Source organism: Anomaloglossus baeobatrachus, chromosome 6 (assembly GCF_048569485.1).
Source record: "Anomaloglossus baeobatrachus isolate aAnoBae1 chromosome 6, aAnoBae1.hap1, whole genome shotgun sequence".
In the NCBI taxonomy this organism is placed as follows: domain Eukaryota; kingdom Metazoa; phylum Chordata; class Amphibia; order Anura; family Aromobatidae; genus Anomaloglossus; species Anomaloglossus baeobatrachus.
The window spans coordinates 346,878,333-346,892,158 of NC_134358.1; the positions used below are offsets into that span (position 1 = coordinate 346,878,333).

At 40.6% G+C, this 13,826-nt stretch overlaps 1 protein-coding gene across 4 annotated transcripts in view; it reads left to right on the top strand.

Annotated features, from left to right (window-relative positions):
* The window catches only part of TEX10 (testis expressed 10), a 1,039,320-nt gene that overhangs the window by 538,781 nt on the left and 486,713 nt on the right, over positions 1 to 13,826 (top strand). For all 4 annotated transcript variants that reach the window (XM_075314987.1, XM_075314985.1, XM_075314986.1 and 1 more), the window contains one exon: positions 1,576 to 1,751. In XM_075314987.1, the coding sequence (XP_075171102.1) occupies positions 1,576 to 1,751 (176 nt within the window). The remainder of the gene's footprint in view (positions 1 to 1,575; positions 1,752 to 13,826) is intronic.

The following is a 13,826-nucleotide window of genomic DNA, read 5'->3' on the forward strand; positions in this document are numbered from 1 at the left end:
GTATAATGAATTTATTGATGTGGTCAGTATTTTTAACACACGAATTACACAGTATTTTAATAGATTGGGACGTGAAAATGAAAATCGTAGAGATTTTCCTCTAAAATTTGAATTAGCACAAAGGGTAACAGGAGAAAATGGACAGAAATATGTGTGGAATTTTTTACTAAACGGTTGTACACTACTATTTAAGTACACAACGAGGATCAGATAGGAAAGAGCGCGTCTTGATGTTTAGAACTCAGATTCCATTTGAATTGATTGTGGCCTCCAGACTTTATGTAGGGGTGTAGTGAGTATTTTAAACCACAGGTGCCTCACAGATTTTTAAAATATTTGGACGTGGAAATATAACATTTTAGTGGTAAAAATTATTTGTTATTAGCTGCATATACACAAGGGTTAAAAGGTGAAAATGGACCCCACAATTTATTGAACAATTTCTCCTTTACTTAGTGATGCCCTATATGTCATCACAAACTATTGTCTGACCACACAGCAGGGCTGTGGAACCCTGTCCCCCTTACCTCAATGTAAACCCCCCAAAAATGGGATTCAGGCAAAACCACTCAGGTCAATGAGGCATATGGAAACACTTTAGACTCTGTTTGGCATCTATTTCGCTAGTGCCTGTCTTTTTAGGCTTGCACAGAGCTGTGGTTGTCCACATTTTGCGCTAAAAAGATGCCTTAAATGTCCAAATGGTCTCCATGTGCCTCATTAGAGTGAGTGGTTTCTGCAAGGGTTTTGTTTGAATCGCTGTTTTGGGGATTTGAACAGAAACCCTGATGTAAGTGTTCAGCAGAGAATGCAGGATAAAAGTCAATCGAACCTTATTCTGATTTTAGGGAGAAAAAAAAAAACAAAAAACTGAGCTGTAACAAAAAATCATTAACCATGCAACATTACAAGCATGTAAATAACAGCCTCTAAACAGGAAAGAACTGATTTTTGGGAGGTAGAATGAAGAAAGACAGTAGCACAAGAATAGTTACTTTTTCTTTTTGCGTGGTTCACTGTGCTGGATTAGTGATATGTCGAATTTATTCTGTGGGTCGGTGTGATTACAGTTTTACTATATATAGCTTTATATGTTCTGCATCTATTACATTCTGTATGTGACGATACCAATTGTGTGTATGATTCTTTGCTTATTTTTGTTTGAACACTGAAGCTATGTCTTTAGTGGCAAAATGGATTTTTTTTTATACACTTGTTTTTTTTCACTTTGATCATTGATTTCCTGTACTGCTTTTCCTACATTATGCTGCTCTCAGATGAGGTAAGAAAAACCTGGTGACAGATTTTATTTAAGAATAGAGGATAGCATAGCAAGTAAGATTCCAGATGGAAAATGGTCTTCTCTTATTCGGAAGAACAAAGAAAATAATAAGAGAGATTCTGAGGTAATCATTGAATATATGAATATGAAATTGCTTCTTGGCATATAATTGGTTAGTGTGTAAATGTTAGGAAGTCATAAATAAAGCTCCAAACTTGTTAATAAATACTTCCAAACCTAATAAACCATATTACATTGTCCTGCTATGATATAATTTTTTTTTTTTTTGATAGAAGTCGGAGTAAAGTCCTATCCTGCTGGTTGTCAAGTCTTCCAATGCAACTTGTTCACCTTGGTGCAAGAAACCATCAACTTTCTGCCCTCATTATTGATACAATTTATATTGCCGCAGCTCGATCAAACAAAGAACTACTCCAGAAGCTTCAGATGTCTGCATGCCAAATATATGGTGATTTTTTTTTTAACTTATTCTATTTAAATACATTTAGATATATTATTAAGTTTACGATAATATTGCATGTGCAGCTAAAAAACTGCCATTGCTATTATTGTTGTTCACATTGTTTTTGAAGATCATTTCCCAGACAAAACAAATTCTTTTTATCTTCCCTCTTCTCTGAAGTTTTCTATTTCTCGTTTTCTATGTCATCTTTTACATGCAATAGATGCGGTTGACAGATAAAAATGTTAGCTGCTTTAATATCTATAACAGTTGAGGCTCATTATTCTGCAAAATCTGACTTGTTGGGTAATGTAGTATGGGCAAAACAAAAGTATGTAGAGAGGCTATTGTTCTACAGAGTGTGTAATTCTATATATGAAATAGAGCAGGGATCTCAAACTCTGCCGAGTATAAAGGCCGCACAAAGAAAAGTTTTTTTATTTGAGGGGCTGCGTTCTTTCCAGGACAAAGTGACATTTTTATTGATACCGGGTTTGTTTTCTATACACTTTTGGATGACTTTTTTTAAAAATATTTGCTCGTTTGTTCTTTTTATTTCAATTTATTTATAAAAAAAGGGGTTTTTTTATGTTAAAAAAAATTCATGCTTTATTTTTAAATATTTAGTTGTTTTACATTTTATTTTCTTCTGCTAAGTAATATAATTTTAAAATTCGAACTATATAGTAATTAGCCCATCTTGTTCCCTGTGGTAATGTACCCATCCTTTTCCCCTTGTAGTAATTTGCCCATCATTGTGCCCTTCCTGTAGTCATGTGCGCATTCTGTAGTAATGTGTCCATCCTTGTCCCCATCTTGTAGTAATGTGCCCATCTTTGTCTCTTTAGAGTAATGTGCCCATCCTGGTCACTTTGTAGTGATGTGCTCATCCTTGTGCCCTTTGTAGTAATGTGCCCTTCCTGTAGTAATGTGCCCATACTTGCCTCCTTGTAGTAATGTGCTCATGCTTGTCCTCGTCCTGTAGCAGTGTGACCATCCTTTTCCCCTTGTAGTAATGTGCCTATCCTTGTTCCCTTGTAGTAATGTACCCATCCTTCTCCTTGTTCCCTTGTAGTAATGTACCCATCCTTGTCCCCAACCTGTACTAATGTGTCCATCCTTGTTCTCTTGTAATAATGTGCACATCCTTGTCCCTAACTTGTAATAATGTGCACATCCTTGTCCCTAACTTGTAATAATGTGCACATCCTTGTCCCCTGTAGTAATGTTCCCATCCTTGTCCCCTGCAGTAATGTTCCTATCCTTGTTCTTTGTAGTAATATCTATTTTTGTCCCCTTGTAGTAATGTGTCCATCCTTGTCCCCTAGTAGCAATGTTCCTTATCTTGTCCCTATCCTGTAGTAATGTGCTCATCCTTGTTCCCTTGTAGTAATGTGACCATCCTTGTCCCCATCCTTTAGTAATGTGCCCATCCTTGTTTCTTTGTAGTAATGTGTCCATCCTTGTTCCCACCCTTTAGTAATGGGCTCATTCTTGTCACCTTGTAGTACTATTCGCATCCTTGCCCACATGCTGTAATAATGTGCACATCCTTGTTCCCTTGAAGTAATGTGTCCATCCTTGTCTCCTTGTAGTAATGTGCCCATCCTTGTCCACCTCCTGTATTAATGTGTCCATCCTTGTCCCTTTGTAGTAATGTGGCAATCCTTGCCCCCTGTAGTAATTTTCCTGTCCTTGTCCCCTTGTAGTAATGTACCTATCCTCTAGTAACGTGCCCATCATTGTCCTCATCCTGTAGTAATGTGCCCATCCTTGTCCCCATCCTGTAGTAATGTGTCCATTCTTGTCCCCTTGTAGTAATGTTCCTATCCTTGTTCCCATCCTGTCATAATGTGCTCATTTTTTTTCCCCTTGTAGAATTGCAAAAAGGAAAAGGACAAACAATGAAAAAATAAGATTTGGTTGGATGTCCAAAATCAAACAAAATGTACATTAAAATTAGGAATCTGGACTTATTTACCATATAAGGCAATGATCTACAGTTGTAAAGAAACAATCAGTTGCATTATATATAGTCACTACTAATGGTTGCCAAATATCCGGCAGGTGGAACTTGTGCTGCAATAAAGCTACCATTCCATGTAAAGGTGACCAGCAATTGGCTATACACCCATTAATTAGTATATATGTTACCGGCAATGTGTAAAAACAGGCATTCTATAGAATACCTAGGCAATGTATACAGTGCCGGAAATGGGTCGTCAAAGTACAATACATCAGATGTTCATACATTTCTTAGTCATTCTATAGAATACCTAAATGACAAACAGGCGGAATGTAGAATACTACAGGGGTGGTCTGTCCAAAAGTAGGTGGACAGAGCAGGCAGGAGCAGATCTTTGAAACTGGCTCAGTTGCCCTTGGCATCCAAAAGTAGGTGGACAGAGCATGCAGCAGCAGATCTGTGAAACTGGCTCAGTTGCCGTTAGCAAATGCCTTTGCATAAAAAAAAAATGAAGTCAATTCAAAATGCCATTCTAGCCTTCCGTGATGCAACAAATAGTCAGGAGTGACACTAATGACTCCTTTATAGTTTCCCAGCAAAGATATATCCTGTTGTTCATTTTGCATTTCTTCTTTTATTAGTTTTTTGACTGTTTGTTACTAAAAACTAAAGCGGGCTTTACACGCTACGATATTGCTAGCGATATCGAGTGTGTAAGCACCTGCCCCCGTCGTGCGTGCGCTATCGTGTGATCACTGCCACAGCGAACATTATCGTTACGGCAGCGTCACACGCACTTACCTGGTCGGTGTCGTCGCTGTGACTGCCGAACAATCCCTCCCTCAAGGGGGAGGGACGTTCGACGTCACTAAGCGGCCGGCCAATCAAAGCGGAGGGGCGGAGATGAGCGGGACGTAGCATCCCGCCCACCTCCTTCCTTCCGCATTGCGGCCCGCGGCAGGTAAGGAGATGTTCCTCGCTCCTCTGGTGTCACACACAGCGATGTGTGCTGCCGCAGGAGCGACGAACAACATCGATAATCAACCCTTACCGATTTTTGACTTTGGGACGACCTCTCCATGGTGAACGATTTTCACCATTTTTGAGGTCGCTTAAAGTCGCTGGTAAGTGTCACACGCTGCGATATCGTTAATGACGCCGGATGTGCGTCACTAACAACGTGACCCCGACGATAATACATTAACGATATCGTAGCGTGTAAAGCCCCCTTAATAGTCAGGAATGACACTTCTGTTTCTTTGTATTTTTCCCAGTAAAGATATCCTGTTGTTCACTTAGGATTTCTTTTTTCATTAGTTTTTTACTGGTTTTTTTTTACTTCTTTCATTAGTTTTTTGACTGTTTGTTGCTAAAGACTTTTCCAATCTGGGCATTATATCAGACTTTGCCTGAGCAATTCTTGTCATTCTTTATAATACCAAGACATTTTATGTAATGGCTAACTTTTCCAATCTGGGCATTATATCAGACTTTTCCTGAACAGTTCTTGTCATTCTTTATAATACCTAGATATTTTATGTAATGCCTAAAAAAAGTATAGAACAATGCAGATATTTCATACCTTGCCTGAAAACGACAGGGATTATATACATTGCCTAGGTATTCTATAGAATGCTGGGTTTTCGTACAATGCCTGTAACATATATATGTTTTCATGGCTCATTGTTGTAAACCTCTATTAAGCTCCTGGGGGTTCACGGTGCTCACCAGACAGCTAGATAAATTCCTTGAGGGGTCTAGTTTCTAAATTGGGGTCACTTGTGGGGGAGTTACACTATTTAGACACCTCAGGAGGTGTCTAAGTACGACATGGCGTCTGCTAATTATTCCAGCTAATTTTGCTTTCAAAAATTCAAATGGTGCTCCTTTCCATCAGAGCCCTTCCGTGATCCCAAACAATTGATTTCCACCACATAAGTATCAATATACTCAGGACAATAAACTTTATGGTGCATTTTTTCCTGATACCCTTGTGAAAATGCAAAGCTTTATGGCTAAAGTAACATTTTTTTTGTATTAAAAAATAAAGTAAAATTTTCCTTTTTTACTTCCACATTGCTTTGGTTCCTGTGAAGCACTTAAGCGGTTAAAAAACTTCTTGGATGTGGCTTTGTGCAGTTTATGGGGTGAAGTTTTTAGAATGCTGTTACTTTTGTTTTTTTTTCTGTCACCTAGGCCTTTTAAAGTCACTTCAAATGTGATGTGGTTCCTAAAGAAAAATGGTTTTGTAAATATTTTTGGGAAAACTGAGAAATTTCTGATGAACTTTGACCCCTACCAACTTTCTAACCCCAAAAGATTGTTTCAAAAATTGCGCTTATGTAAAGTAGACATGTGGGAAATGTTATTTAGTAACTATTTTGTGTGAAATAACTTTCAGATTTATGGGCATAACATTTCAAAATTTGAAAACTGACATTTTCAAACTTTTCTCCAAATTTCCGATATTTTTACAAATAAAAACACAAAATATCGTTCTAATTTTAGCACTTTAACGAAGTACAATGTGTCACGAAAAAACGATGTCAGAATCAGCAGGATCCGTTGAAGCATTCCAGAGGTATAAGTCTGCTTTCACACTACGTTTTTTTAACATGCGTCATGAACGTTTTTTTTTACACAAAAACGGATCCAGTGCAAATGCGTTTTCATTTCAGTGCATTTGCAATGGACTCGCGTCAACATGCGTTCACGTGTTTGCATGCGTTATAGTGAGGATCCATCGACTTGCAGTTTTTTAACTTTTTTCAAAAACGCTACTTGTAGCGTTTTTGAGCTGCGTCCAAATACTGTTTTTCACTGGATCCTGACTAAACAGCACGCAAACTTATGTGAACGCTGGCATGCTGATAGACAGGATCCTGCTTGCTCTACTGAGCATGCCCAGAAACCAGCCTTGGTGATCAGTCTCTCTCTCTCCCTCCCTCCCCCCTCTCCCACCTCTCTCTCTCCCCACCTGAGAGTGGCGGACGCTCGTAACCAAGGTAAATATCGGGTAACCAAGCAAAGCGCTTCGCTTAGTTACCCAATGTTTACCTTGGTTACGTGTGCAGGGAGCAGGCAGCCCGGCTCCTAGCAGCTGCAGACGCTTGTAACCAAGGTAAATATCGGGTATCCAAGCAAAGCACTTTGCTTAGTTACCCGATGTTTAACTTTGTTACCAGCGTCCGCAGCTGTCAGATGCCGGCTCCCAGTCTATCACGTTCAGTTCCCCTCACTCCCAATCACATGACTTCAGTGCCCGCCCATAAACTTCAAGTGACAGGATCCTGCAAAATAACACATGCGTTTGCATGCGTTTTTCGTTGTAAAAGCAGGATCCACTTTTACAGCAAAAAAACGTTCATGACGCATGTTAAGAAAACGTAGTGTGAAAGCAGCCTAACCTGTCAAAATGACACTGGTCAGAATTGCAGAAAATGGCCCGGTCATTAAGGTGAAAACTTTACTCTGGGGTAAAGGGGTAAAGATATTTCCACAGGTGTACAATGGGATTTAGATCCATACTCCTAGCTAGCCACCTTTAGAGCTCTATAGTCCCTTTGTTTCCATCCATTTCTGGGCATCGCTTAAAGCTATGGTCGGAACAGGAATCCAGTTCAGTTTGCACCATGTTAATGAGGTGGTTAGAAACTGTGATAGGTTTCTCATAACATGTAAATCCTACCTGTGGAACTCAGAAGCTCCAGAGATACCATAGTGTGGGTTGTCAGTCTGGGGTGTGAACAGTGCCAGATACTGCCATGACACTCAGTAAGTTTTTAGCAAAAGCTGTGTGACATGTACTTTACAAAAAAAAACTCTTTCTCTATATTGGTCTCCTCTATCCACAAGACTCTTTCCCAGAAGAATTTTGGCTTTCTTAAGTTTGGCAAACTGCAGTTAAGCTTTTTTACGTCTTTGTCTGCAGAGGGTTCCTCCCGGGTCTCCTGTATAGCGTTTCATTTCAGTCAAATATTTACAGATAGTTCGCGTTGACAGTTATGCACTCTGACCCTCGGGACAGCTTGTATTTCTTTGCAGCTTGATTGAGGAGGCTTATCCACCAACTGGATTCTCTAGTGTTACATTACTTCATCAATTTTTCTTAGCTGTGCACGTCCAAGCAGATTAGCTTACAATGCCATGGTTTGCAAACTTCTTGATTATGTTGCACATAGTAAGACAAAAAAACATCCAAGATCTTTGGGGATGGACTTGTAACCTTGAGATTGTTAATATTTTTCAAAAATGTTGGTTGTGAAGTAATCAGACAGTTTTTTGTATTTTTTCTGTTGTCCATGCTTAGTGTGGCACACACAGACATGCAATGCAAAGATTGAATCAACTTCTCCCCTTTTTATTCATCCCTTCAGATGTGATTTTTATATTGCCTACAACTGTTATTTGTCACAGGTGAGTAATCACATGCTTGAAACAAAGTTGTTTAGCCAAAATTTTGGAAAGATGCCAACAATTTTATTCAGCCCATTTTTGGAGTTTTATGTGAAATTATGTCCAAATTTTGTCCAGTTTACCTTTTTTTTTCCAGTGTTTTTTTTGTGGTGTTCCAATACACACAAAGAAAATAAACATAAATATAACGAAACATGTTTAACTTCAATAATTTTCTAGAAGGAATTCAAGACTTTTGGCAATGTCTGTATATATCCTCGAGAACCAATGGACAATAAGGTGTTTACCTGCAGCACCCAAAAAACATAGAACTATAAGACGCACTTTTTTCCCCCCAAATGTTGGGAGAAAGTGGGGGTGCGTCTTATAGTCTGAATGTAGGGCATGGCTGCGGGAATGAGGGTGCTGCAGTTGCGCGGATCATCGGGGGCACAAGCAGACTGTAGCAGCACCTGCCGTAACCACGTGGGCCCACTCATTTAATATGCACGCCCATCATCTCACCCATCATCTCTCAGCGCTGAACCTGGCGCTGACAGGTGGGTGGGATGACGGGCGAGGGATGCGCTCATAGTAAACAGCCGGCCCGCATGATCACCCCTGGCAACTACAGCCTGGAGTGATCATGTGCGGCTGTATTCACTGCTCCCCAGGTATCATCATTAGCGCAGGGTGCAGTGAATCAGTATACTCACTGGCTGCAATCCCTGCAGCATCGCTATGTACTCCTGTCTGCCGGCCGCGGCTGTGTGTGGAGGCTAGTGGTGCGCTCAGCGATGACGTCATCACTGTGCTCACGTGTCCACACGCCGCGGCCGGCACAGACAGGAGGACATCGCAATGCTGCAGGGATCGTGGCCGGCTTCAAACAGGTCAGGGGCGCTGCTGCTGACACAGAGAGGAAGACGAGCGATGCTGCTGGAGTGAGGAAAGGGGAGTATGAACGTTTATTTTTTGTGTGCCACAAGATGCAAGCCATATATCAGGATGTGGGTATTTAGCAGGATAAGGGTATGTAGCAGGATGGGGGTATGTAGCAGGATGGGGGTATGTAGCAGGATGGGGGTATGTAGCAGGATGGGGGTATGTAGCAGGATGGGGGTATGTAGCAGGATTGGGGTATATAGCAGGATGGGGAATATAGCAGAATGGGGTATATTATGAACAGGATGAGGGCATATAGCAGGATGGGGTATATAGCAGGATGCGGCCATATGCCAGGATGCGGCCATATGCCAGGATGGGGTAAATAGCAGAATGCGACCATACACCAGGATGGGGTATATAGCAGGATGGGAGCACATACCAGAATGGCAGTATATTGCAAGATGGGGGCTATACTAGGATGAGGGACATATATATAATATATATATAATATATTGTGAGGTAGCGTGGTCGGCTGCGCAGCAGAAGACACGGGATCCAGGCATCAAGGTTCGCAGCACCCGGTTTAATATTCAAACAAAAGTCCACAACAGTACACATGTGCCTCTCCGGCAGAAAACTCAGGGAGTTGTATTCACTCCCTCACACTAGGCCACCACGCCCATCTTACTGTTTCCTTTTAACCCTGTAGGGAAACAGCATTAACCCCGGAGTGGAGTTACTTTCTATCATGGAGTGAGCACAACCGGGGCGAGACGTACCGGCCGTCATAGATAATCCCGGTCACAGTCTCACAATATATATAAGCATGGGGATCATATACAAGGCAGGAGGAGGATCATTATCAGGATGGGGTACCTTAGTAGAGAATTTGGGGACATTACCCCCATAACAGTGTCAGCAGCAGGTCCTCGCCCCATAACAGTGTGTCATGACCACATTTGTTGCTTAAAATTTTATTTTCCTATTTTCCTTCTCCAAAACCAGGGTGCATCTTATGCTCCGGTGCGTCTTATAGTCCGAAAAATACGGTATGTAGTGCAGGACAAGTACCTTCATCGTGAGTTCAATACACAGAACACCCAGTGGTTCCATAAACTCCTCTAGGCAGTACCAAGTAAATATGTAGTGGTTAAATATCAATGTCTTGGGATATTGTTCACTGTCCCAGGTGACGTGTCTCTTCGGCTTTTTCCTGGGGCGTGTTGGGGTGGGGAACCATGCTTGTTTTCCAACACTTGCTGACAAAGTCCATGGGTGGAAGATTGCCGATGTGCAATGCACTGTCTACACCACTTACTCCATTTCTGAAACATGTCACAGTTACATTGGCCGAGAGTCATATTAGGGCAACTGTCCCCCACCCCGATATGCCCCAGGAAGAAGTTGGTGTGAAGTGCGTCGGGGTAGAGGGACACGCCCCCTGGGACCTCTTAGACAGTGCACTGTATCTCAAGGTATTATTTAACCTGTACATTATTATATTTGGTGCTTTATAAAGGAGTTTATTAAAGTGAAGGTGCCATCAAAAAAATATTTTTTCAATAACTGAAAAAATGTAAAGTTAATTACATATAGTTACATAGGTTGAAAAAAGACCTAGGTCCATCTAGTTCAACTTTCCTCCACAAATTATACATTTTGTCATTTATAATCAACGATGATGTGTGTACTCAGGATATCATCCAGCCATTTTTTAAAAGCTGTTGTAGTATCTGCCATTACTACCTCTTGTGGTAGAGCTTTCCACATACTGACTGCTCTAACTGTAAAAAACCCTTTCCTATTTAGCTGACGGAATCGCTTTTCTTCCACTTGCAGTGTATGTCCCCTGGTCTTTAGTATTGTCTTTGGAAGGAATAAGTCATGAGCCAGTCCTTTATATTGACCACACATGTAAATATACATATAAGGCTAGTTTCACACTAACGTTCAGCGCATTCCGTCACTATGGAGAATAGCGCAGTCCGTTAACGCACTGCGCTATTCTCCATAGACTTATATGGATGACGCACTGTAATGCAAGTGTCTGCGTTGCATCCGCTGAACGACGCAGCGTCGTTATTTTGACGCTGCGTCGGGCGGATGGAACGCTGCATGTAGCGTTTTTCTGCGCTTGGCGGAGTGTCAAAAAAACGCAACCTGCAGGAATCCATTTGACGTCCATTGTTTTTATAATGGACGCCTATGGTGGCGGATTCCGTTAGAATGAGTCATTTGACGGCTTCCGTTAACGCATCAGTCTTTACACAACTGCGCATGCCCAGATGTGTAAAGTCAAGGAAAAAAACCTATAACGGATTGCGTTATTTTGTACGATCTGTAGCATCCGTTGTGCTACTATATGCAACGCATACGTTGCATGCGTCACACAACGCAATACTACGGATCCCGTCCAACGCAAGTGTGAAACTAGCCTTAATGAGATCTCCGAGACGTCTTTTTTCTAAGCTAAACAAATCCAACTTTTTCAACCTCTCATCATATGGGAGGCCTTCCATTCTTAGCAATAATCTAGTTGCCCGCCTTTGAACTGACTCTAACTTCTTAATGTCCTTTTGAAAATGTGGAGCCCAAAATTGAATCCCATTCTTTAGATGTGATCTTACAAGTCACTTATAGAGGGGTAACAATACATTGGGATCACGGGATCTAATCCCTCTTTTTTTTTTATACACCCTAAAATCTTGTTTGCTTTTGCAGCTGCTTCTTGACATTGAGTGCTGCTGATTAGTTTAGTTGTAACCAGAATACCCAAGTCCTTCTCCTGTTTATAGTGCCGAGTTTACTTCCATTTAATGTACGGTATATACAGCTATAGGATTTCTCCGTCCTAGGTGCATTACTCAACATTTATCAAAATTAAATCTCATTTTCCAAGTGTCTGCCCATTCTGACATCTTATCCTGGTCGTTTTGTAATATCGTACTATGAAGGTCCATTTTTAATATCCTACATAGTTTGGTGTCGTCAGGAAAGACTGACACTATACTATCAATCCCATTCACAAGATCATTATTAAAGAGATTAAAAAGAATAGGTCCTAGCACAGATCCCTACGGAATCCCACTGCTAACTATAGCTCATTTAAAGAATGTACCATTTATGACTATTCTTTGTTTCCTATGTTTTAGCCAATCCCTTAGCCATTTACACATAGTTTCCCCTAGTCCTTGCTTCTGAAGCTTTATTATAAGGCTATTTTGTGGTACAGTATCAAATGCCTTTGCAAAGTCCAAATAAATCACATCAGCTTAATTACCAGATTTGCACTTCTATCCTCATGGAACTCCAACATGTTGGTTAGACACGAATTATCTTTCATGAATCCATGCTGTCTGTCAGTTATCATATTATTTTCTGCAATATATTTTTGCATGTCATCCCTTAAAATGCCATCTCAAAAACTTTGCACACTACTGATGTCAGACATACTTGCTGGTAGTTTCCTGTACCCATCTTACCTTTCTTAACCTTTTCACCCCCGACCACTAAAACACCCTAATGACCGGGCCATTTTTTGCAATTCTGACCATTGTCACTTTGACCGGTTATAACTCTGGAACGCTTCAACGGATCTCGGCAATTCTGACATTGTTTTTTCTTGACATGTTGTACTTCATGATAGTGGTAAATTTAGGCCAAAATTTTTTTCATTTATTTTTGAAAATTTTGGAAATTTGGCGAAAATGTTGCAATTTTTAAACTTTGAAATTTCATACCTATAAATCTGAGAGATATGTCACACAAAATAGTTGCTAAATAACATTTTCCACTTGTCTACTTTACACCAGCGCAATTTTCGAAACATTATGTTTTTTTCGTTAGGAAGTTATAGGGGGTCAAAGTTCATCAGCAATTTCTAATTTTTCCACCAAAATTTACAAAACCATTTTTTTAGGGACCATATCACATTTGAAGTGATTTTTTTTTAGAGGCCTAAGGGACAGAAAATACCCAAAAGTGACACCATTCTAAAAACTGCACCACTCACACTGCTCAAAAATTTAAGAAGTTTATTAACCCTTTAGATGCTTCACAGGAACCAAAGCCATGTGGAAGGAAAAAATGAAAATTTAACTTTTTTCAAAAAAATGTTAATTTAGCCATAAAACTGTACATTTTCACAATGGAGAAAAGAGAAAGTGCACCATACATTTTATTATGCAATTTCTCCTGAGTACGCTAATACCTCATATGTGGTAAAAATCAATTGTTTGGGCACTCGGCAGAGCTCGGAAGGTAAGGAGCGCCATTCGAATTTTTGAACGCAAAATTAGCTGGACTCATTAGCAGACGCCTTGTCGGGTTTGGAGACCCCTTGAGGTGCCTAAACAATGGAGCTTCCCCACAAGTAACCCCATTTTGGAAACGACCCCTCAAGGAATTTATCTAGATGTTTGGTGAGCCCCTTTTACCCCCAGGGGCTCCACAGAAGTTGATAATGTTGTGCCGTGAAAATTATTTTTTTTATACCACAAAATTTTTGCTTCAACCAGGTAGCTTTTTTTTTTTTTTTTTACAAGGGCATCAGGAAAAATGTATTGTGCAATTTCTCCTGAGTGCGCAGATACCTCATATGTAATGGGAATCAATTGTATGGGCGCACGGCAGGGCTTGGAAGAGAAGGAGCGCCATTTGAATTTTCAAACGCACAGACGCCATGCATCACTGATCGGCCGCTGCAAGATGCACGGACTGGTGAGATACAAAAAGCGACCGTGGGTTTGGAAAAAAGTCACGCCAAAAATTGAGCACGGATGCCGATCCGTTATGTGCATTCCTGATCAGCGCTCGGCCACTGTAGGACGCAC